Source organism: Dama dama, chromosome 21 (genome assembly GCF_033118175.1).
Source record: "Dama dama isolate Ldn47 chromosome 21, ASM3311817v1, whole genome shotgun sequence".
NCBI classification, from domain to species: Eukaryota; Metazoa; Chordata; class Mammalia; order Artiodactyla; family Cervidae; genus Dama; species Dama dama.
Genome location: NC_083701.1, coordinates 78,382,936 through 78,405,414, shown reverse-complemented (window position 1 = coordinate 78,405,414; position 22,479 = coordinate 78,382,936). Strand labels below are relative to the sequence as shown.

The following is a 22,479-nucleotide window of genomic DNA, read 5'->3' as shown; positions in this document are numbered from 1 at the left end:
ATTTTGAAGAGACCTGCAGAGCTGGCCTCACACTATGCAGTTGGAACCCAGAAAAATTGGCTTCCCTGGTGGCTCAGCTGGTAAAGAATCCGCCTGCAATGCAGGAGATCTGGGTTTGATCCCTGAGTTGGGAGGATCCCCTGAGAAGGGCAGGGCAACCCACTTCACTATCCTTGCCTGGAGAATCCCCATGGACAGAGGAGCCTGGCGGGCTGCGGTCCACGGGGTCACAAAGAGTGGGACAGGACCGAGCGCCTGAGCACAGCCACACACACAGAAGGATTGAGTTCCCATCTGTCTGTGAAGGACTGAGGGGTTCCAGGCTGTCCATGTCTCAGCAGCTGCCCTTCTGTTTCCTGGGACAGAGTGCAAAGAAAGCCAGTGTGAGGGCTGCCCAGGTGGTGCAGTAGATAATCCATCTGCCAACGCAGAGGACGTGGGTTTGATCCCTGGTCTGGGAAGACTCCACACACCATGGAGCGTCACAGCTACTGAAGCCCGTGCACCTTGAGCCTGTTCTCCAAACAAGAGAAACCCCGCAAGGAGAAGGCTTCACACTGCCACAGAGTAACCCCACTCGCTGCAACTAGAAAAAGCTGGCATACAGCCACGAAGACCTAGCATAACCAAAAGTAAATAAAAAAGCAAAATAAAGAAGAAGCCAGCACTGGACCCCACAGCAGATCTTGGGGGGAACAGCTCAGGACTATACTGAGATACTTCTAAACTTTGCCATTCTTTGGTTTGTAAAAGACTCCTTTTTCCACAGTTTCGAATAAAAGTGCTTAGTTTCACCTCAACGTAAAACAAGCTTGTGTGTGTGTGTTAGCCGCTCAGTCGTGTCCAACTCTTTTGTGACCCCATGGACTGTGGCCCACCAGGCTCCTCTGTCCATGGGATTCTGCAGGCAGGAATATTGCAGTGGGTTACCACTCCCTTCTCCAGGGGATCTTCCCGACCCTGATTAACAAGTAACAAAAACAAAACCACTGATACAAGTATAGCCATCGGTGGGACTGGACTTTGATGTAATGCCAGTAATTGTTTATTTTTGGATGCACCTTTAATAAACTCTGAAATTGGGTCACATCTCATGTTCTATGCATCTTATGATGAAAAATATGTTAGCTGATGCTCACGAAATGACTACCATGTGACAGGCAAGGGGTTTGACACTTCATACACATTCCTTATTCATCCTCACAGCCACACCATCAAGCAATCAACACTGCCATTTTAAGATGAGAACGGAGGTTTAGAGTTTCTAAGAAAGTGACAGAATTGTAATGGTATGCTGCAATATGGCAGAAACACATGATCACATTGATTCTGTTTCCCATGATATCCTATTTTGGCTACTGTTTTGTTACTTTGTGCTCTGTGTTTGTAAACATAAACTTACTTAAGCAAGAGTCAGCCAGAAGACACAGAATAACACAAAGATCCTAACAAGCAATATAATAAATGACACCTGCAAACACTTACTGTTTACTGTGAGCCAGCTACCATGCCCCTGAGGTGTCCCCGACCCCCTGCAGTGTCCCTGACCCCCTGCGGTGTCCCCACCCCACCCTGTGGTGTCCCCGCCCACCTGCAGTGTCCCCGCCCCCTGCAGTGTCCCCGCCCCCCTGCGGTGTCCCCGCCCCCTGCAGTGCCCCCGACCCCTGCAGTGTCCCTGACCCTGCCCCTGCAGTGTCCCCGCCCCCCCCCCGCGGTGTCCCCACCCCCTACAGTGTCCCTGACCCCCTGCGGTGTCCCCGCCCCCCCTCCCGCGGTGTCCCCGCCCCCTGCAGTGTCCCCGCCCCCCCGCAGTGTCCCTGACCCCCTGCAGTGTCCCCGCCCCCCCCCCCGCGGTGTCCCTGACCCCCTGCGGTGTCCCCGCCCCCCCCCGCGGTGTCCCCGCCCCCTGCAGTGTCCCCGCCCCCTGCAGTGTCCCTGACCCCTGTGGTGTCCCCACCCCCTGCGGTGTCCCCACCCCCTGCAGTGTCCCTAACCCCCCCCACCCCCCCCCCCGCGGTGTCCCCGCCCCCTGCGGGGTCCCCACCCTCCCCCGCGGTGTCCCCGCCCCCTGCAGTGTCCCTGACCCCCTGCGGTGTCCCTGCCCCCTGCGGGGTCCCCACCCTCCCCCGCGGTGTCCCCGCCCCCTGCAGTGTCCCTAACCCCCTGCGGTGTCCCCGCCCCCTGCAGTGTCCCTGACCCCCTGCGGTGTCCCCGCCCCCCCCCCCCGCGGTGTCCCCGCCCCCTGCAGTGTCCCCGCCCCCTGCGGTGTCCCCGCCCCCACCCCGCGGTGTCCCCGCCCCCTGCAGTGTCCCCGCCCCCTGCGGTGTCCCCGCCCCCACCCCGCGGTGTCCCCGCCCCCTGCAGTGTCCCCGCCCCCTGCGGTGTCCCTGACCCCCTGCGGTGTCCCCGCCCCCTGCGGTGTCCCTGACTCCTTGCAGCGTCCTCCCCTGAGAAGCCCATGGGCAGAAGGGCCTGGCGGCTGCAGTCCACAGAATCCAAAGTCGGACACGCCTGAGTGCCTTAGCGTGCTCACATGGCTTTCTAGACGAGCTCAGAGCAGAAACACGGGGGGCGTGGAAGGAACCGGCAGAATTCTAGGGTCACAAGGAAAATGGCAACTCAGAGCAGAGGCTGGAGCCCTGGGAAGGCGGGAAGGACCCCGGACTGGAGATAGCCTCGGACCCGCCCCACGAGCTGGGGAGCCGCTCAGAGCCGGGCACAGTCAGGCCTCGGGCGGGTGCCCACCTCTGACAGACCCTGAGGAGGCTCCACACGGGCCCCAGTCAGGAGAGCAGAGGCCTAGGCGGGGGAGCCTGGATGCTGCCCGACGCTAACGCACCCTGAGGCGGCTCCACACGGGCCCAGTCAGAGCAGAGGCCTGGGCAGTCCTGGAGTCTGCCTGCCGCTAAACGCTTGCACCAGTCTCTGGAGACAGAAATGGGAACGGTGGCTGCCTCTGGCGGGAGGGGGCTGACCGCGAAGAGGCCACAGGGACCCCCGGAGCGGGAAACGCTCCGTGTGGACGTTCCACAGCTCACCAAACCCTATACTAAAGGCTGTCTTCTGTCACATGAAACTTATGACTCAATTCAAAATCCAGCTTTATAAATCTCTTAACCTCCCTCCTCCAACTCACGCATTTTCACTGGGGGTGACCTAGTTCCCAAACGGGAGAAAAACTACCTCTTGGGAGTGCAAAAAACAAGCTTCCTCTTTTTATGTATGAAGCACATGCTTACATATTCATACATACAGATAGGACTAAACAGGTCTACAGTTATCTGTGGTATCTACATTTTATGGAAAGAGATGACTAAGGGGAAAAATGTCTGTAAAATGCTCCTTAAGAGAAAGAGAATAAAAAGTAGGCTGAGAGACACTGCCCTCACTCACTGCCAGCCTTCCTCCCAAAACTCCCTTCACAGTGCAGTCAAGTCTCAGCTGTCACCCTCTGCTTCCAAGAACTATGCTCCATCCTTTAACGTTTTTACTGCACACTGGAGTAGAGCTGATTAACAACGTTGGCAGTTTCAGGCGGACAGCACAGGGCCTCAGCCATGCACATCCATGTATCCCTTCTCCCCCAAAGCCCCCCAGTCCCGGCTGCCACGGACACTGGGCAGCGGTCCCTGTGCGTACAGTAGGTCCTGTAGGTCGTCCACGTGTACACAGCATGTACACATCCACCGCAAACTCCCAAGCTGTCCTTCCCCCTGTTCTTGCCCCTGGCAACAGCTCCACCCTAGTTCCTTCTTTATGGAATAAACTCTCCATGTGTGTGTCTGTACACACACCTGAACATGTGAACACACTGTATCCATGGGCATGAGCATGTACACATGTGTGCACACAACGCACAGATATACTTAGGTCTACTTGATGTCTACCCATTTTGTGTGTGTGTGTGTGTGTGGTTTTTTTGGTCATGCCACAGTGCGCGTGGGCTCTTAGTTCCCTAAGCAGGGATTGAACCTGTGCCCCCTTCACTGGAAGCGGGCTTAACCGCTGGACCTCCACAGAGTCCCAGTTTCTATCCATCCTTTAGGTCTCAGCTCAAGCATCCTCCCCTGGGGACGTGCCCCTTGTCATGCCCCGCAGGCCCACGCAGAGGAGCAGACTGGCCCTCTGTGTCCCCCCGCACCTGTTTATAACTCTACACTCCGGAGTGGAGCTCTGGGGTAATCTCCCTCTCCAGACCATAAATCCCAGGGAGGCCTGACCTGACGGCAGGTGGGCAAGAAAGACGCACTGAACACAGAACTGCCGAGCTGCCTGTCCCCTCCAGGGCGGGCAGGGAGGACAGGGAGCAGAAAGGAGGTCAGAGCTGAGCCCCGAAAAGCAGGCCCCACAGCCAGAGCCGCCGACTCCCCCGCCCACCACGCCCGGGTGAGCAAGGACTGGCCCTTCCACTCCCCGTCAGGTGAGAACAGACACGTCCCCGAGAGGAGAGCACGGCCCAGCGCGGCCGCACGAACGGCCTTCCTGCTCCACTGGAAAGGAGCCGCTTGTAAACATCGCGGTGTGCAGCTTTTTTCACACATGTTGACTGTCGTCCCACCATTTGCTACTCCAGTGACCAAACGGTCTTGGCAAATTAATTAGGAATTTGGGAGGCCAACTTGGCCTCTCTTGGTTAGGAGGAAAATTCCATGAAACATACCAGCTTTGTGGCCACAGGGAGGAAAGATCAAAAAAGCAGGATTTTGACATTTTCCTTCTATATGAGAAATAGGAATTTTTGAAAGGAGGAAAAAAAGAACACAATGACCACTAATTCCTTACTGTGACTCAGATGGCTCTGTCTCCATATAAACACACACAGAAACAAACAAACAGTGAAAAGAGGCCCTGTGCATCCACATCCATCAATTCATAACAGCAGGAAGCAAGAGGAGAAGCCAGGAGTCTCGGAATCCCTTTGAGAGCTGGCACGAGGCTGCATGAAAACTTGAATACCATTTCTCACAGGATTTAATTATTCCCACCAGGAAAAAAGAAAAAAAACTTTCTAGAAAAGAGCAAGGATATCTTTTGTTTCTTATTTGTAAATATGGCTCACATTCCTTCACAGTCTGAAGGCTGAATGGTTTGCTCAGATAAGTGTTTGATTAAACTAGCAGACATGCATTTTTTTTTTATGTCTTTTACTTGGATGACCCCGCAAGATCTAGTCCTGACCTAGGTGAGGGGCTGGTGCCAAGAATAAGAATTATTTATTATATCTTCTCCAAGCAAAGGCAGGTGAACATGTGACCACCTCAACAACTCATCTTGAACTGAATACAAAAGGAAATATTATTAGGAGTTTGGGGCAAAGAGACCAGATTTGAAGCTAGCTCTGGCATTCACAAGCTTGGTGACCTTGAGAAAGGGACTAAGTGGGCCTTGGTTTCCTCATGTGCAAGGTGGGTAGGACATTTCCCACCCCCCTTTCAAGACTTGTAAGAGCAATAAAAGAGATAGGGGGTATGAAAGGTGTGGGAATACAATGCAGGGGTTCAACGAGTAAGCTCCTTAGTCTTTCTCCAGAAGCACCAACTCGCCAGGTCAGGCAGCCCGTGTGCTTCTAGCGCTCACTAAAGGACCGGGGATATTGAAGGCAGACAAGGCCCGTACATTTGTGGAGCTACTGGAGACAAATGATAAACTATTAAGTACTATTATCTGATTCCGATGAGTGTTTTATCTTGGAAAGACAAGACAGGGTAATATGATAAAGAGTAACTGGAGGAAGACAAGCTGTTTAAAGAAGGCTTCTCTGAAAAATTGACGTTGAATCTGCAACTTGAATGACAACTGTGGGAGCAGTCACTCAGCCCGAGGCCAAAGGAGCTTCGAGCAAAACACACTGGAGACAACGCTATGACCCAAACAGTCCAGGTAATGGACTCTGCGGGTCACAGACGGTGACTGGCATTCACTCTCGCTGTAAGAGGAAGCCAAACTTCCCAGGTGGCTCAGTGGTAAATAATCCACCTGCAATGCAGGAGACCCGGGTTTGATCCCTGGGTCAGGAAGAGCCCCTGGAGAAGGAAATGGCAACCTGCTCTAGGATTCTTGCCTGGAGAATCCCACGGACAGAGAAGCCTGGTGGGCTACGGTCCATGGGGTCCACAACTTGGTGATTAAACAAGAAAGAGCCAAAGTCATGTAATTAGATTTACTTGGCACAATCTAGGCACGTATCTAGGCACAATCATGATGTATTTGTCAGTCTTCTCTGACTCGAATGGAAGATAGCTACTAAAGGATCAAGAAAATCAAGTTATGATAGAGAATGGGACCCACACTTGGCTTTAGACTTGACAGACTTTTGTGATTAAAAAAAAAAAAAAAAGAGATGTCATTAAAGGTCGTGATATGAAACCAAGTTTAAGTGACATTATTAGACTGTAGCCTGTAGATATCTTGGGGAAGGAATTTTATCCCTTTTCAATGCAGAGGAAAAGAGACTAAAGAAATATAATTATTCCTCCTGGGACCGTTTCTTCCTTCAGGATTTTACTCTTTAGCTGCGGATGTGAAGCGGACTCAGCACACGAAGGTCAGGGACACAGAAGACACTCAGGAAGTCACTGCTCTTCTCTCCTTCCTCCGTTCCCCATCGAGCTGAAATCAGCCAGACACGACTGGAGTGGCATTCCTAAAGGATAAGAGGAGTCACTGAGGGGAAAGTGTGGGGACCAAACTCTTTGAGAGGAAAACGCATTGCATGGGGTGACTCAGCTCCTGATTGTCCCCGTGTTTCATGCTCCACTCTAGAAGTGCCATGCCAAGCAAAGGTCCTCCACGCCAGAGGTTTGCAGATTCCATTGTTTAGGTAAAAGAACTTTCAAAATAAGAACAACTCTGGGATTTCCCTGGTGGTCCAGTGGTTACTGCTGGAGACCCAGGTTCGATCCCTGGGTCGGGAAGATCCCCTGGAGGAGGAAATGGCAACCCACTCCAGTGTTCTTGCCTGGAGAATCCAGTGGACAGAGGAGTCTGGCGGGCTGCAGTTGAGGGGATCGCAAAGCATCAGACACGACTGAGCGACTAACTACACTTTCACTAAGAATCCACCTTCCAATGCAGGGGACGTAGGTTCAATCCCTGGTCGGGGAACCATGCTCCCTCGTGCTGCAGGGCAACAAGGTCTGTGTGCCACAAACAGAGAGGCCAAGCGTGGCAACTAGGGCCTGACTCGGCAAGATGAGTAAATAAATATTAAAGACAGTGCCACCAGAAAACAAAATTATCTAAAAAGTAACTTTGAATTCAAAGATGGTGGATCAAGTGAGAATTCCGATGATCCTATCACCATTATTCTCTAGGCTGGAGAGGGGAGGAAAGTAGTATGAAATAAGTATAAAAACTTTATCGGAAAAGGTGTAATGAATTGCCCTCTTTGTTCCCTGGGTCTTGATTCAGACAAAACCAAAAACAAGGTTCTATTTGGTGCCTCTGGTGACACCTGTTCCCTTTCTGGTGTCTCGGGACGAATGTGCTACGGCTGCATGAGGAGGAGGAGGAGGTAATTGGAGAGAAGAATAAAAACAGACAAGTGAAAACAAAATTCCAAACAAGCGGGAGATGCTGTAAAAGGCTTTTGACTGAAATGCCTAAGAGTCAATTCCATTTCCAACGGAACTGACGTTGGAAGCTTCCCTGGCCTTGTCTCCGCGATGCCACCACCGCAGCTCAGCTGCCTGAGCCACCCCCAGCTGCAGGGTCAGCAGCGCGGAGGCGCTGGGTGCGGGGGCAGGTCACAGACCCCTCCAATCCCATCCAGAGGAGAAGGCGGGTGAGCCTCCTCACTCTCCCTAAGGAGGCATGTGCTCTGGAGCTCCTCCAGAACTTCCAGAGAAGGAAATTCTAACACAGGCACGATGGTGTCACCTCATCATGGATTAAGCATGTGGGTTTGCCCAGTCGCTCAGTCGTGTTTGACTCTGAGACCCAATGGACTGCAGCCTGCCAGGCTCCTCTGTCCATGGGATTCTCCAAGAACACTGCAGGGGGTTGCCACGCCCTTCTCCAGGGCATCTTCCCAACCCAGGGTGGAACCCACATCTCCTGCACTGCAGGCAGATATCTTTACCACCGAGCTACCTGGGAAACCTTCATGGACTAAGGGTTCCCTTTAAGCCAGGCAAAGAGCTCCTCTCTGGGTCCGGAAAGATCAAGAAGCATCAAGAGGGGAACACAGCACCCAGGCTCTCCAGTTCACACAAAGGTGCCCCGCTGCTGACAAGTTTCCAAGCCCCAAGGCAAACTAAAAGCGAGAAATGAAAAAACGAAAACTTGGTTACAACAGGGTTTCTGTTTTGGCAAGGAAAGGAGTGAAATTAAGCAGCCACGGTAAAAGTAGGAAAATTCCGCTGAACGGAAAGGTCACAGAGGGCCAGAGGCAAAGCGCCGTCTACACTGGAGAGTAGGAGAATGCAGGCTCTGACCTCAGGGGCGAGCCTGGTCTCCTGGGAGAACGTGACGCGGGAGGCAAAGGTGGGCGCTTTGCACTGTCTTAGGTTAGCTCATGCCGGTCGGTGGGGCTAAAGGCGTCTGGCCAGAGTTTGGAGCAACTTTTACCACCCAGACCAAGTGGATAGGTCACTGCCCAGGTCACTGGCTCCTTCCCCAGGACAGGCTCTTGTAGGGTCAGTGCTGCCGCCCATATAGACAGAGGCTGCACACCCACACACACTGCCCTGAACTCAAGAGCAGTGTGACGTAACAGGTCAGTGGGAACAAGCCTCAGGACTGGGTTACACAAGCGCTTTTCATAGAACTTATTTTATAACAAATGCATATGGCAAAAATAGGAAATCATCTATTCATCATTTTCTGTAACAAAGTAACGGACTAAGCAAATAAATACACACAAGCAAATTATATGGAAGAGCATGGCATTCCCTCACTTTCATTAAAAGTATTTTTTTTTAATTGGAGTGTAACTGCTTTACAATTTTGTGTTTACTTCTGCTGTACAACAGTACAAATCACTATACACACACATACATCCCCCTCCTCGTGGGCCTCCCAGCCCTGCCGTCATCACAGAGCACCGAGCTGGGCTCCCAGCCCTGCCATCATCACAGAGCACCAAGCTGGGCTCCCAGCCCTGCCGTCATCACAGAGCACCGAGCTGGGCTCCCAGCCCTGCCGTCATCACAGAGCACCGAGCTGGGCTCCCAGCCCTGCCGTCATCACAGAGCACCGAGCTGGGCTCCCAGCCCTGCCGTCATCACAGAGCACCGAGCTGGGCTCCCAGCCCTGCCGTCATCACAGAGCACCGAGCTGGGCTCCCAGCCCTGCCGTCATCACAGAGCACCGAGCTGGGCTCCCTCTACTCACTGTTATTTTACACATCGTAGCTCCCCTGGTGGCTCAGCTGGTGAAGGATCCGCCTGTGATGAGGGAGACCTGGGTTTGATCCCTGGGTTGGGAAGATCCCCTGGAGAAGGGAAAGGCTGCCCACTCCAGTATCCTGGCCTGGAAAATTCCATGGACTGCATAGTCCATGGGGTTGCAAAGAGTCGGACATGACTGGGTGACTTTCACTTTCACTAGGGTATATGTCACCAGTGTATATGTCACTGGTGTATATGTCACTCTCACTGGTGTATATGTCACTGGTGTATATGTCACTCTCACTAGTGTATATGTCACTGGTGTACATGTCATTGGTGTATATGCCACTGGTGTATATGTCACTGGTGTATATGTCACTCTCACTAGTGTATATGCCACTGGTGTATATGTCACTCTCACTGGTGTATATGTCACTGGTGTATATGTCACTTTCACTAGGGTATATGTCACCAGTGTATATGTCACTGGTGTATATGTCACTCTCACTGGTGTATATGTCACTGGTGTATATGTCACTCTCACTAGTGTATATGCCACTGGTGTATATGTCACTGGTGTATATGTCACTCTCACTAGTGTATATGCCACTGGTGTATATGTCACTCTCACTGGTGTATATGTCACTGGTGTATATGTCATTGGTGTATATGCCACTGGTGTATATGTCACTGGTGTATATGTCACTCTCACTAGTGTATATGTCACTGGTGTATATGTCATTGGTGTATATGCCACTGGTGTATATGTCACTGGTGTATATGTCACTCTCACTAGTGTATATGCCACTGGTGTATATGTCACTCTCACTAGTGTATATGTCACTGGTGTATATGTCATTGGTGTATATGCCACTGGTGTATATGTCACTGGTGTATATGTCACTCTCACTAGTGTATATGCCACTGGTGTATATGTCACTCTCACTAGTGTATATGTCACTGGTGTATATGTCACTCTCACTAGTGTATATGTCACTGGTGTATATGTCACTCTCACTAGTGTATATGTCACTGGTGTATATGTCACTCTCACTAGTGTATATGTCACTGGTGTATATGTCACTCTCACTAGTGTATATGTCACTGGTGTATATGTCATTGGTGTATATGCCACTGGTGTATATGTCACTGGTGTATATGTCACTCTCACTAGTGTATATGCCACTGGTGTATATGTCACTCTCACTAGTGTATATGTCACTGGTGTATATGTCATTGGTGTATATGCCACTGGTGTATATGTCACTGGTGTATATGTCACTCTCACTAGTGTATATGTCACTGGTGTATATGTCACTCTCACTAGTGTATATGTCACTGGTGTATATGTCACTCTCACTAGTGTATATGTCACTGGTGTATATGTCATTGGTGTATATGCCACTGGTGTATATGTCACTGGTGTATATGTCACTCTCACTAGTGTATATGTCACTGGTGTATATGTCACTCTCACTAGTGTATATGTCACTGGTGTATATGTCATTGGTGTATATGCCACTGGTGTATATGTCACTGGTGTATATGTCACTCTCACTAGTGTATATGTCACTGGTGTATATGTCATTGGTGTATATGCCACTGGTGTATATGTCACTCTCACTAGTGTATATGTCACTGGTGTATATGTCACTCTCACTAGTGTATATGTCACTGGTGTATATGTCACTCTCACTAGTGTATATGTCACTGGTGTATATGTCATTGGTGTATATGTCACCAGTGTATATGTCACTGGTGTATATGTCACTCTCACTAGTGTATATGTCACTGGTGTATATGTCACTCTCACTGGTGTATATGTCACTGGTGTATATGTCACTCTCACTAGTGTATATGTCACTGGTGTATATGTCACTCTCACTAGTGTATATGTCACTGGTGTATATGTCATTGGTGTATATGCCACTGGTGTATATGTCACTGGTGTATATGTCACTCTCACTAGTGTATATGTCACTGGTGTATATGTCACTCTCACTAGTGTATATGTCACTGGTGTATATGTCATTGGTGTATATGCCACTGGTGTATATGTCACTAGTGTATATGTCACTCTCACTAGTGTATATGTCACTGGTGTATATGTCATTGGTGTATGTGTCACTGGTGTATATGTCACTCTCACTCGTGTATATGTCACTGGTGTACATGTCACCAGTATATGTGTCACTTTCACTGGTGTATATATGTCAGTGCTACTCTCCCAAGTCGTCCCACCCTCAACCTCCCCACCCCCTCACTCCTCTGTGCTCACAGGTCCATTCTCTACATCTGTGTTTCTACTGCTGCCCTGCAAATAGGTTCGTCTGTACCATTTTTCTAGATTCCATATAAATGCATTAATATATGACATCTGTTTTTCTCTTTCTGACTTCTTATACTCTGTATCTGTCATTTTCATTTAGCCAACAGTACAACTCAAAAATACATCTCAGTATATTCACCCCAATACAGAGTTTGATCAAAAGCAGTTTTTTAAAATAGGGCTATATCTTAGTCTTTGTTTTTTTAATCTTAGTCTTAAGATTCCATTTCAGACCTTCTATTAAATGATACATGTTGTGTTAGATAATTTAAACAGACTTTTTTTCTTTGGCTCAATTTCCCAGCATTTTTAGTATGCTAATGTGCTTTCCTGTAAATTTCCGAGACAGGAATAAAGTGTGCAGCAGTTGAAAACTGTTTTGATCACAGAACCTCAGGACAGGATATTTTGCTGGACTCAGTTGAGTTCAGCTCAGTTGCTCAGTCATGTCCAACTCTTTGTGACCCCATGAACCGCAGCACGCCATGCCTCCCTGTCCATCACCAACTCCCACAGTTTACCCAAACTCATGTCCATTGAGTCAGTGGTGCCATACAACCATCTCGTCCTCTGTCGTCCCCTTCTCCTCCTGCTTTCAGTCTTTCCCAGAATCAGGGTCTTTTCAAATGAGTCAGCTCTTCACTTTGCTGGACTAGAGAGCTGTATAATGTAAGTTCGGAAATGTAGCTCTGCTGAATTCTGTACTGCCCTACAACACACAAAAACCATTGTACACCTCCCCTGAGAAACTAAGAATATAAACCTAGAGTGTTTGCTTCTGAAACTGACAAAAATATCCCAGGTTACCCATCAATCAGTGTAGATATATCAAGCAGCTAATTATCAACCGACAACATCTAAAACAGTTATGCATATTAATTGATAACGATGAACTAAAATCAATGAAATACACCTAGCTAAGCAAACCAAGGTCTTTAGCTGCAATGTAAATCCATCGCTTTCCCCAAAGGAAATGTACTTTGAGTCAAAGCTCCACGCAAGTGAGTGTGCGCTCAGAAGTGAAGCACTCTGCCAAAAATAATTTATACAGAGGTACTTTACTGTGGAAACAAAATATGAAACTTCCCACAGCCAAGAGTCCCATTAGAAAATGAAAAAGTTCAGCCTCAGCACAGAGACAGATGCTCTCTGCCAACTTTCCTGCTCTGGGTTCCTTGATACCGTGCCCACTGTGTACAGACGGACTCGGCCAACAAGGCTCATGGAACGTGCCCAGAGCACGAGCCTGTGACAGGAAACTGCTTCTGCTCAGTCACTCAGTTGTGTCCCACTCTTTGGGACCCCATGGACTATAACCCAGCAGGCTCCCCCGTCCATGGGATTTCCCAGGCAAGAACACTGGAGTGGGTTGCCATGCCCTTCTCCAGGGGAGCTTCCCATCCCAGCAATCGAACCCAGGTCTCCTGCACTGCAGGCAGATTCTTTACCTTCTGAGTCACCAGAGAGACCCCTGTATGAAGCAGATGCTCAAACCAGGGGGCAGTCAGTCCCGAACCCGGCGTCAGTCGCCCAGACCGGCCGCAGTCCCTGCTCTGGCTCACCGGTGTGGTCCAGGCGGCCCACTCTCGTCCAGAAGGTGAATCGCTGCCAGGGGGTGAGCGCTGGGAACCAGGGCAGGGCAGACCCAAACCACGCCTGCAGCTCCACTGGTCTCCTGCTCTAGAAGAGGGACTGATGGGCGTGGATGAGTCTTGAAGACAGAAAGCCACAACCTGTGGCTTCCACATCTTCTGCATCTGCCCATGATCCCAGATAAGCAAGAGATAACATCCTCTGTGAGGCAGGACAAAACTGAGAGATAAAGGTGTCTTGAAGCAGAAAACCAATGACCTCAATATCCTCTTATACCATATTTCTTTATAAATAAAAACAATGTATATATATGTACATATACATACAAGAAATCTGGAAGAATATAAACAAAGATGTTAACAGCTATATACTTTATGTCAATTATACTTCCAAAGCACTGCTTAAAAATGTACATATCTCTCACTTAGTAAAGATGATAAGCAATTATAATTTTTTTTCCTGCTTGTGTATATTTTCCAAATTTTCTTAACTCTATACTCATTACTTGAATACAAAAAAATAGGAAAAAATTATTTTCAAAAATCTTACACAGTTCACTCAATTGTCTGATGTGTGTGTAGGTCTTTGCACTTTTTCAAGTGTTCCAACATACGTAATCCATAAAATAGCAGAATGAAATACGATGATCATTTCAGAGAGGAGGAAACAGGCAATGAGATGTTATGAAACTCATTCAAAGAGCTGGTAAAAAAAAAAAAAACGCTGTGACTTTTCTTCCAAACTCCATGAATCCTGTTCTCTTTTTCTCACTATTTGCTGTTCCTTATGGTCTTAACACGCTCTACTGGCGGCATAAACACCCCAAGTACGTACTCTGTGTAGAACAGAGCCAGTGTTCTCAGGTAAGACTTGAGCAAAAAGATGCAAGCAGCTCCTGCAGCTCAACTCCAGAAAAATAAACGACCCAATCAAAAAATGGGCCAAGATCTAAACAGACATTTCTTCAAAGAAGACATACAGATGTCTAACAAACACATGAAAAGATGCTCAACATCACTCATTATCAGAGAAATGCAAATCAAAACCTCAATGAGGTACCATTACACACTGGTCAGAATGGCTGCTATCCAAAAGTCTACAAACAAGAAATGCTGGAGAGGGTGTGGAGAAAAGGGAACCTTCTTACACTGTTGGTGGGAATGCAAACTAGTACAGCCGCTATGGAGAACAGTGTGGAGACTCCTTAAAAAACTGGAAACAGAACTGCCATATGACCCAGCAATCCCGCTGCTGGGCATACACACCAAGGAAACCAGATCTGAAAGAGACACGTGCACCCCAATGTTCATCGCAGCACTGTTTATAATAGCCAGGACATGGAAGAAACCTAGATGCCCATCAGCAGACGAATGGATAAGGAAGCTGTGGTACATATACACAATGGAATATTACTCAGCCATTAAAAAGAATACATCTGAATCAGTTCTAATGAGGTGGATGAAACTGAAGCCTCTTATATAGAGTGAAGTAAGTCAGAAAGAAAAACACCAATACAGTATACTAACGCATATATATGGAATTTAGAAAGATGGTAACAATGACCCTATATGTGAGACAGCAAAAGAGACACAGATGTATAGAACAGTCTTTTGTACTCTGTGGGAGAAGGCAAGGGTGGGATGATGTGAGAGAATAGCATTGAAACATGTATATTATTATATGTGAAATAGATCACCAGTCCAGGTTTGATGCATGAGACAGGGTGCTTGGGGCTGGTGCACTGGAATGACCCTGAGGGGTGGGGTGGGGAGGGAGGTGGGAGGGGGGATCGGGATGGGGAACACATGTACACCCATGGCTGATTCGTGTCAATGTATGGCAAAACCCACTACAATATTGTAAAGTAATTAGCCTCCAATTAAATTTAAAAAATAAAAATAAAATAAAAATGCTTCTGTAACTCAAAAAAAAAAAAAAGACTTATGCAAAAGGAAACTTTCTTTTTTCAAATTAAGTATTGGTTAAGGAGAGAAATGTAAACAACAAACAAAAACCCGTGGGAGATTTAGAAAACAAGGAGGTGGAGTCCGAGGGACAGGAAGACTCGCCCTCTTCCTTTCGACCTCACTTCCAAGCTCTTGGCTTCAACCCGGCCGCAGGCAGAAAGGGCAGAGGGGGAGGACAGAAGGGGGCAAGCGCGCAGGGCGAGGCAGGGGGACGCGCGCGGAGGCTCGGCGCATCGTACCTTCATCCCCGCCGCCGCCGCCGGGCCGCTGGGGTCCACGGCCTGGATGTGGCACGGTTTGCTCCCGCGCACCACGAAGCCCCAGCCGACCGCGTCCCCGACGATCTAGGGAGGAAAACCACAGTCAGCAACCCGCAGAAGGCGGGTTGAAATTTCCCTCCGGGTCCAGTTTCTCTTCTCCTGCATCCAAAGGATACTTTCCTCATGATCTTGCTACCTCACTGAACTCTGAAGTAATCATTTCAATTACTGAGGAGGAGAAACATCAAGAGTCTTGGCTTTCTTGAAACACAATTTAGTGTACCAAGAAAAGACAGTGAAAAAGGACACAAAGTTCTTAATTCTCAAGCTAACTCTGGTCCAAAAGTTGTTTGAAATTGGAGAGTGCTTTTTCCCGACAGAACTGTGATTAGAATTGGCAGTTACATGTGCTGGGCAGCTCCCAGACGCGTCTCCAGCACATACCCCAGCTGAAATACAGACGACAGCCGTTCACAATCAATTACTAGCAATGCTGGCATTGATACTTAAAACCAAAGAGAAATATACCTAAAAAATATACTCCACTGTTTCTTGAATGCAAGAGACGGAGGAAAAGCAGAGAAGCAAATGACATGTTTGTGACCATTCCTGAAGACTTTCAGGGCAGGTTCAGTACTCATAAACTCTGTTTTTGCTTGCCTGAGAAGTTCTTTTTTGACTTATGCACTTTGGGCTGTGCCAGCCACTGCGTGCAGGGCAGAGCGCGGGCTTCTCATTTCGCCGGCTTCCTACTTTGTGGAGCATGGGCCCCAGGGTGCTCGGGATTCAGTAACTGTGGTGCACGGGCTTAGTTGCCGCATGGCATGTGGCATCTTCCCAGACCAGGGATCAAACCCGTATCCCCAGCATTGGAAGGTGGGTTCTCAGCCACTGGACCACCAGGGCAGAGCTGAGACGCTCTTTATCAGGTACTTTGCTGGCTTTAGGGTTTGGCACTCTTAGTTCTTCATACGTGATGTCACTTCCAAACGTACGGTTTACCTTCTCCTCTGACATGGACGTGTTACCGGCACTTTTTTCATATTGACTGGCTATGAATGGACCCAACCGGCTTGAATTCCTTGGTGCTCAGAAGGTGCTCTAGTCCTTGACAAATGTTTGCAGCACTGATGCGAGTGGAAAGCTTTTCTCCCACCTTGAGGTATTAAAACAAACATTAGAAGACTAAAGAAAGGGTGAGGAGAAGTGTTTCAAAGAAGCCGTTGATGTAGATGTGAGGAGACAAGAGACAGAGGCAGGTGGATGGAAGTGGAGGAGGTGAGGTCAAGCAGGGAGCTTGGGGGCGTCCCTGGGGGTCCAGCGGCTAAGACGCCACCTTCCAGTGCAGGGGTGTGGGGTCAATCCATGGGGGTCCAGAGGCTAAGACCCCACCTTCCAATGCGGGGCTGTGGGCTTGATCCCTGGTTGGGGAGCTAAGACCCCACATGACTCATGGCCAAACAAGCAAAACATACAACAGAAGCAATACTGGAACAAATTCAATAAAGACTTTAAAAATGGTTCACATTTCAAAATTCCTAAAAAAAAAAAAAACAAACAAACACGCGAAACAGAGCACTTGGGTTCTGTTTGAAGAAAACCAGGGGGCCTCAGAAGGAGGAGGAAGGCTGAAGACCCTCCAGGACAGGGCAGGTGGTCAGGAGGTGCTCACAGGTACATAGGACATCCAAATGAGCTCCTTCTGTAATTCAAGGCACTAAAATATTGTCAAAAGCTCCACTGGTCATCACAGAACAAACTTCCTTCTCTAAAGACTCCCTCATGCCTTAAATAGGGCTTCTTCGGTGGCTCAGTGGTAAAGAATCTGCCTGCAGTGCAGGAGATATGGGTTGGATCCCTGGGTCCAGAAGATCCCCTGGAGAAGGAAAGACTACCCACTCCAGTATTCTTGCCTGGAGAATCCCATGGACAGAGGAGCCTGGTGGGCTACAGTCCACGGGGTCACAAAAGACTCTTTGGTCAACTTGGACATGACTTAGCAACTAACCAACCACATAATTTTTATAATTAACTATAATGCAGAAAGGGATTGTTGGCATTATTTGTTCTACCACCTGCCTTTAAATCTGTCATTATATAAGAATAGTTACATAATGAATTTTTTTTAGGGAAACATCAAAAGGAATTTGAAATGCTGGATTAATAATAATAAATTGTGTCAAGTCCTAATGAATTTTATTGCCAAAGGGTCAAGAAAGTCACACTGTCATAATGATGCTCAAAACCAAAGGGGAACTGGGAGAGCCTTTCCAAGTCCATCCCTAAACTCGACATGGACAAGCTGCCACACTGACGTGCTCCAATCAGACAAGCAGTCTAGGAGAAAAACCAAAGGATGAGCCTACCGTGAACGTCTTCCTCGCATACGGGGCCCCGGGAGTCAAGAGTTCCTCAGAAGTGACGGGCCTCTTCAACACTGTAAGACAGACACAGGGTCAAGGCACAAGCCCTCTCAGCCCTCTGTTCAGCCTTTCAGCACAAACTTCCTGAATGCCTCAATCTGTGACATCAGTGACCCAGAGTGGCAAAGATCCCTGCCTCCCAGTTAACAACAATTAGCAAACATCAGTTCAGTTCAGTCGCTCAGTTGTGTCCGACTCTGGGACCCCATGAATTGCAGCACGCCAGGCCTCCCTGTCCATCACCAACTCCTGGAGTTTACTCAAACTCATGCCCATCAAGTTGGTGATGCCATCCAGCCATCTCATCCTCTGTCGTCCCCTTCTCCTCCTGCCCCCAATCCCTCCCAGCATCAGGGTCTTTTCCAATGAGTCAACTCTTCGCATGAGGTGGCCAAAGTACTGGAGTTTCAGCTTCAGCATCAGTCCTTCCAATGAACACCCAGGACTAATCTCCTTTTGGATGGACTGGTTGGATCTCCTTGCAGTCCAAGAGCCTATCAAGAGTCTTCTCCAACACCACAGTTCAAAAGCATCAATTTTTCAGTGCTCAGCTTTCCTCACAGTCCAACTCTCACATCCATACATGACCACTGGAAAAACCATAGCCTTGACCAGATGGACCTCTGTTGGCAAAGTAATGTCTCTGCTTTTTAATATGCTGTCTAGGTTGGTCATAACTTTCCTTCCAAGGAGTAAGCGTCTTTTAATTTCATGGCTGCAGTCACCATCTGCAGTGATTTTGGATCCCCAAAAACTAAAGTCTGACACTGTTTCCACTGTCTCCCCATCTATTTCCCATGAGGTGATGGGACCAGATGCCATGATCTTAGTTTTCTGAATGTTGAGCTTTAAGCCAATTGTTTCACTCTCCTCTTTCACTTTCATCAACAGGCTTTTTAGTTCCTCTTCACTCTCTGCCATAAGGGTGGTGTCATCTGCATATCTGAGGTTATTGATGTTTCTCCCTGCAATCTTGATTCCAGCTTGTGCTTCATCCAGCCCAGCGTTTCTCATGATGTGCTCTGCATATAAGTTAAATAAGCAGGGTGACAATATACAGCTTTGACGTACTCTTTTCCTATTTGGAAACAGTCTGTTGTTCCATGTCCAGTTCTAACTGTTGCTTCCTGACCTGCATACAGATTTCTCAAGAGGCAGGTCAGATGGTCTGGTATTCCCATCTCTTTCAGAATTTTCCACAGTTTATTGTGATCCACACAGTTGAAGGCTTTGGCATAGTCAATAAAGCAGAAACAGATGTTTTTCTGGAACTCTCTTGCTTTTTCAATGATCCAGCGGATATTGGCAATTTGATCTCTGGTTCCTCTGCCTTTTCTAAAACCAGCTTGAACATCTGGAAGTTCTTGGTTCACGTATTGCTGAAGCCTGGCTTGGAGAATTTTGAGCATTACTTTACTAGCATGTGAGATGAGTGCAAACAACCCTAAACCTAACTTACAGAAAGCAGAGATGGGGCAGCGGGAGGGGAAGCAAGAGTGCCAAGGGACTTCTTGAATTTCTTTCTCTCAAGCCCGGATAGGCATTCAGCGGGCTTCCCTTGTGGCTCAGCTGGTAAGGAATCTGCCTGCAATGTGGGAAACCTGGGTTCAGTCCCTGGGTTGGGAAGATCGGCTGGAGAAGGGAAACAGAGGAGAAGGGGACAACAGAGGATGAGACGGTTGGATGGCATCACCAACTCAATGGACATGAGTTTGAGTAAACTCTGGGAGTTGGTGATGGACAGGGAGGCCTGGTGTGCTGCGGTTCATGGGGTCGCAGAGTTGGACACGACTGAGCTACTGAACTGAACTGAACTGAACTGAGGCATTCAATGCTTCCTAGGGGGGCAGAATCTTCCTGCAATGCAGGAGACTCGGGTTCAATCCCTGGGTCTGGAAGATCTCCTGGAGAAGGAAATGGCAACCCCACTCCAGTATTCTTGCCTGGAGAATCCCAAGGTCGGAAGAGCCTGGTGGGTTATAGTCCATGGGGTCACAAACGAGTCGGACACAACTTAGTGACTAAACAACAACAGCAAGGCATTCAAACTGTCAAAATTAAGAGGAATTCTGGCCTTGGCAGACTGCAAACCATGTTTCCAGAGCTAATGCCATACAACAACCGCCCCCCCCCCCCCCCATCCTACTGTACACATCCTGTTCACCAGAGAGCTCCGTGGAATTCGTTAACGTCCCAGATTGTGCACGTACACTGCCTTTGGCCCTGAACCCTAACACCCGGGAACTTTTCTGCATCCCTAACACGTGCTGGCTACTCTGCTCAGCACTTGATACTCTGTTTCACCATCACAAGAACTAATGGGTCATTTCATCCTTGTCCCTATTCTGCTAGGGAGGAAACAGAAGCTGAGAAAAGTTAAGGAGCTTGTGTCCAAGGCCTTAGAGTCAAATGGAACCAAGATTTAAACTCAAGCGTTGATGCCACTGCCCACCCTCAGAAGACAGGGCGCAGAAGCCCCAGTATGGCTGCGTGCGGCCCCCAAGACACCCGAACCATCAGATCACTGCTGGGCTCCAGCAGACAGCAAAGACTGCGGTCCCTTCCTGACTTGCAGCCTAAAAACCCAGCAAAGATGAACCCCGTCCACGCGGTGCTCATGCAGAATTGGAACAGAGACTGCCCTGGCGGCCCAGGGCAGCCTGTGGCCTAGGGGGTGGAGGCCGTCTGATCTCAGTTAGAGACACCATGAGCTTGAGCGCCTAGAAACTGGAGTGGCGGGGCCGGGAGCTCAACACGGTGAAGCGCAGCCTCCATCCCCTCTGCGGGGGCCTTCGGGGGCCGGAGGCCAGTCCCAGGTCAACAGGCAGCGGAGGAGAGAGGCGACGAGAGCCAGGCCGTCGAATGGGGCCTTGCCAGTCCCGGGTCAACGGGCAGCAGAGGACAGAGGCGGCAAGAGCCAGGCCGTCGGGCAGGGCCCCGCCCCGCACTTTCTCAGCCGAGGGCGACGGGGAGCTTCCTGCTAACCTGACCGGTCACTGGGATGTGCGCTTCTGCTTTCAGAAAGCTCATAAAGGAGGACATGGGTTTACGGTCTCCCCTACAGAGCGAGAAGGGTGAGATCAAGAACAGCAGCTCTCAGCAGAGGGTCAGGAGGTGGGGGAAGGGGCCCGTGGTTGAGGACTGAAGCCTTTTTACTCCCCGTCAGTCAACCCCGCCACACTCTCAGCCCTCGGATCCCTTCTGGGGTTTATGGGGGTGGATGTCGGAATCACACTGCACTGTGATATCTGACAACAGCCACCATTTATCATTACACCGTCTACTTTTATTGAGATATAATCGACACACTAGATTCATTTCAGGTTACAACATAATGATGTATGTATTACGAAATGATCACCTAATCCAGTTAAGGTCATCTCCTCATGTAGCTACAAGCTTTTTCTTCTTGAAATGAGAGCTTTTCAGATCTACCCTGGGGACTTCCCTGGTGGTTCAGTGGCTGGGACCCTCAGCGCCCAAAGCAGGGGGTCCAGGTTCAACCCCTGGTCAGCAGCCAGATCCCACCTGCTGTCGCTAAGGGTCCCTCATGCTGACTGAGACCCAGTGCACGCAAATAGACAAAAATACTAAAAAAAAGGTCTGTCCTCCTAGCAACGTTCAAACATACAGAGCAGTGTTACTAACTGCAGTCACCACGCGGTACACCGCATTCCCCAGGACATGCTTAGAAACTGGAAACGTGTGCCCTTTGACCGCCTCCGCCCATTTTGCCCACTTGACATTCCGGCCCCCCGACCAGGCCCCTCTGGCCATCACCAGCTTGCTCTCTGAACGTATGAAGTTTCTGTTACGTTCCACATACATGTGAGATCAGGTGGTGTCTGTCACTCTTTGTCTGACATTTCACTTAGAATATTGACTGCAAGGTTCACCCATTTTGTTGCAAAGAGCAGAGTTTCCTTCACTTTCATCGCTGAATAACATTCCACTGTGTATGCGTGTGTCTGTGTGATCTATCACATTTCCTTTATCCATGCATCCCTTGATGGGCATTGAGGTTGCTTCCATGTCTTGGCTATTGTAAACATGGGGGTGCAAATGAAATCTCAAATGAGGGTTCTCCTCTCCTACAGAAAACACTCAGAAGTGAGACTGCGGGGTCACAAGGTGCTTCTGCTTCTTTCAGGGATCACCACACTGCTCCCCACAGTGGCCGTACCTGTCTACATTCCCACCAGTCGTGCATGACGGCCCCCTTTCCCCTACACGCTCACCAACATGTCACGTGACTTCTTTTTAATGTCAGCCACTCTGACAGGGGTCAGGTGGCATCTCATCGTGACTTTGAATCACACTATATTGTAATGCTTGGCAACAATGCTGACCATTTACTACACTGTCGCTCTTTCCTATGTTAAAGTGTGCAGAAACTTTGAAACCTAGGGAGTCATTTCTAGCTTTCTCTTCTCATACCCTTGAGAACTTATTTACTCATCACAATGATACTGATTATATTACTTTTTATAGCACTTAATCTGGATTAGGGCATTTACATATAGTATTAAAAATACATGCTGATGGATAACTAATGATTAACTTTAAATGCCTTACCAT

At 48.8% G+C, this 22,479-nt stretch overlaps 1 protein-coding gene across 6 annotated transcripts in view; it reads right to left on the bottom strand.

The window, feature by feature from the left end:
* The window catches only part of DEPTOR (DEP domain containing MTOR interacting protein), a 163,644-nt gene that overhangs the window by 34,634 nt on the left and 106,531 nt on the right, over nucleotides 1–22,479 (bottom strand). For 4 of the 6 annotated variants that reach the window (XM_061123876.1, XM_061123877.1, XM_061123872.1 and 1 more), the window contains exons 7-8: nucleotides 17,845–17,915; nucleotides 15,458–15,562 (exon numbers count right to left, since the gene is read on the bottom strand). In XM_061123876.1, coding sequence (XP_060979859.1) covers nucleotides 15,458–15,562; nucleotides 17,845–17,915 — 176 coding nt within the window. Of the gene's footprint in view, nucleotides 1–5,304; nucleotides 6,644–13,926; nucleotides 13,954–15,457; nucleotides 15,563–17,844; nucleotides 17,916–22,479 lie in introns of those variants that run through there. The other 2 variants (XM_061123873.1, XM_061123878.1) reach the window with 2 other exon arrangements.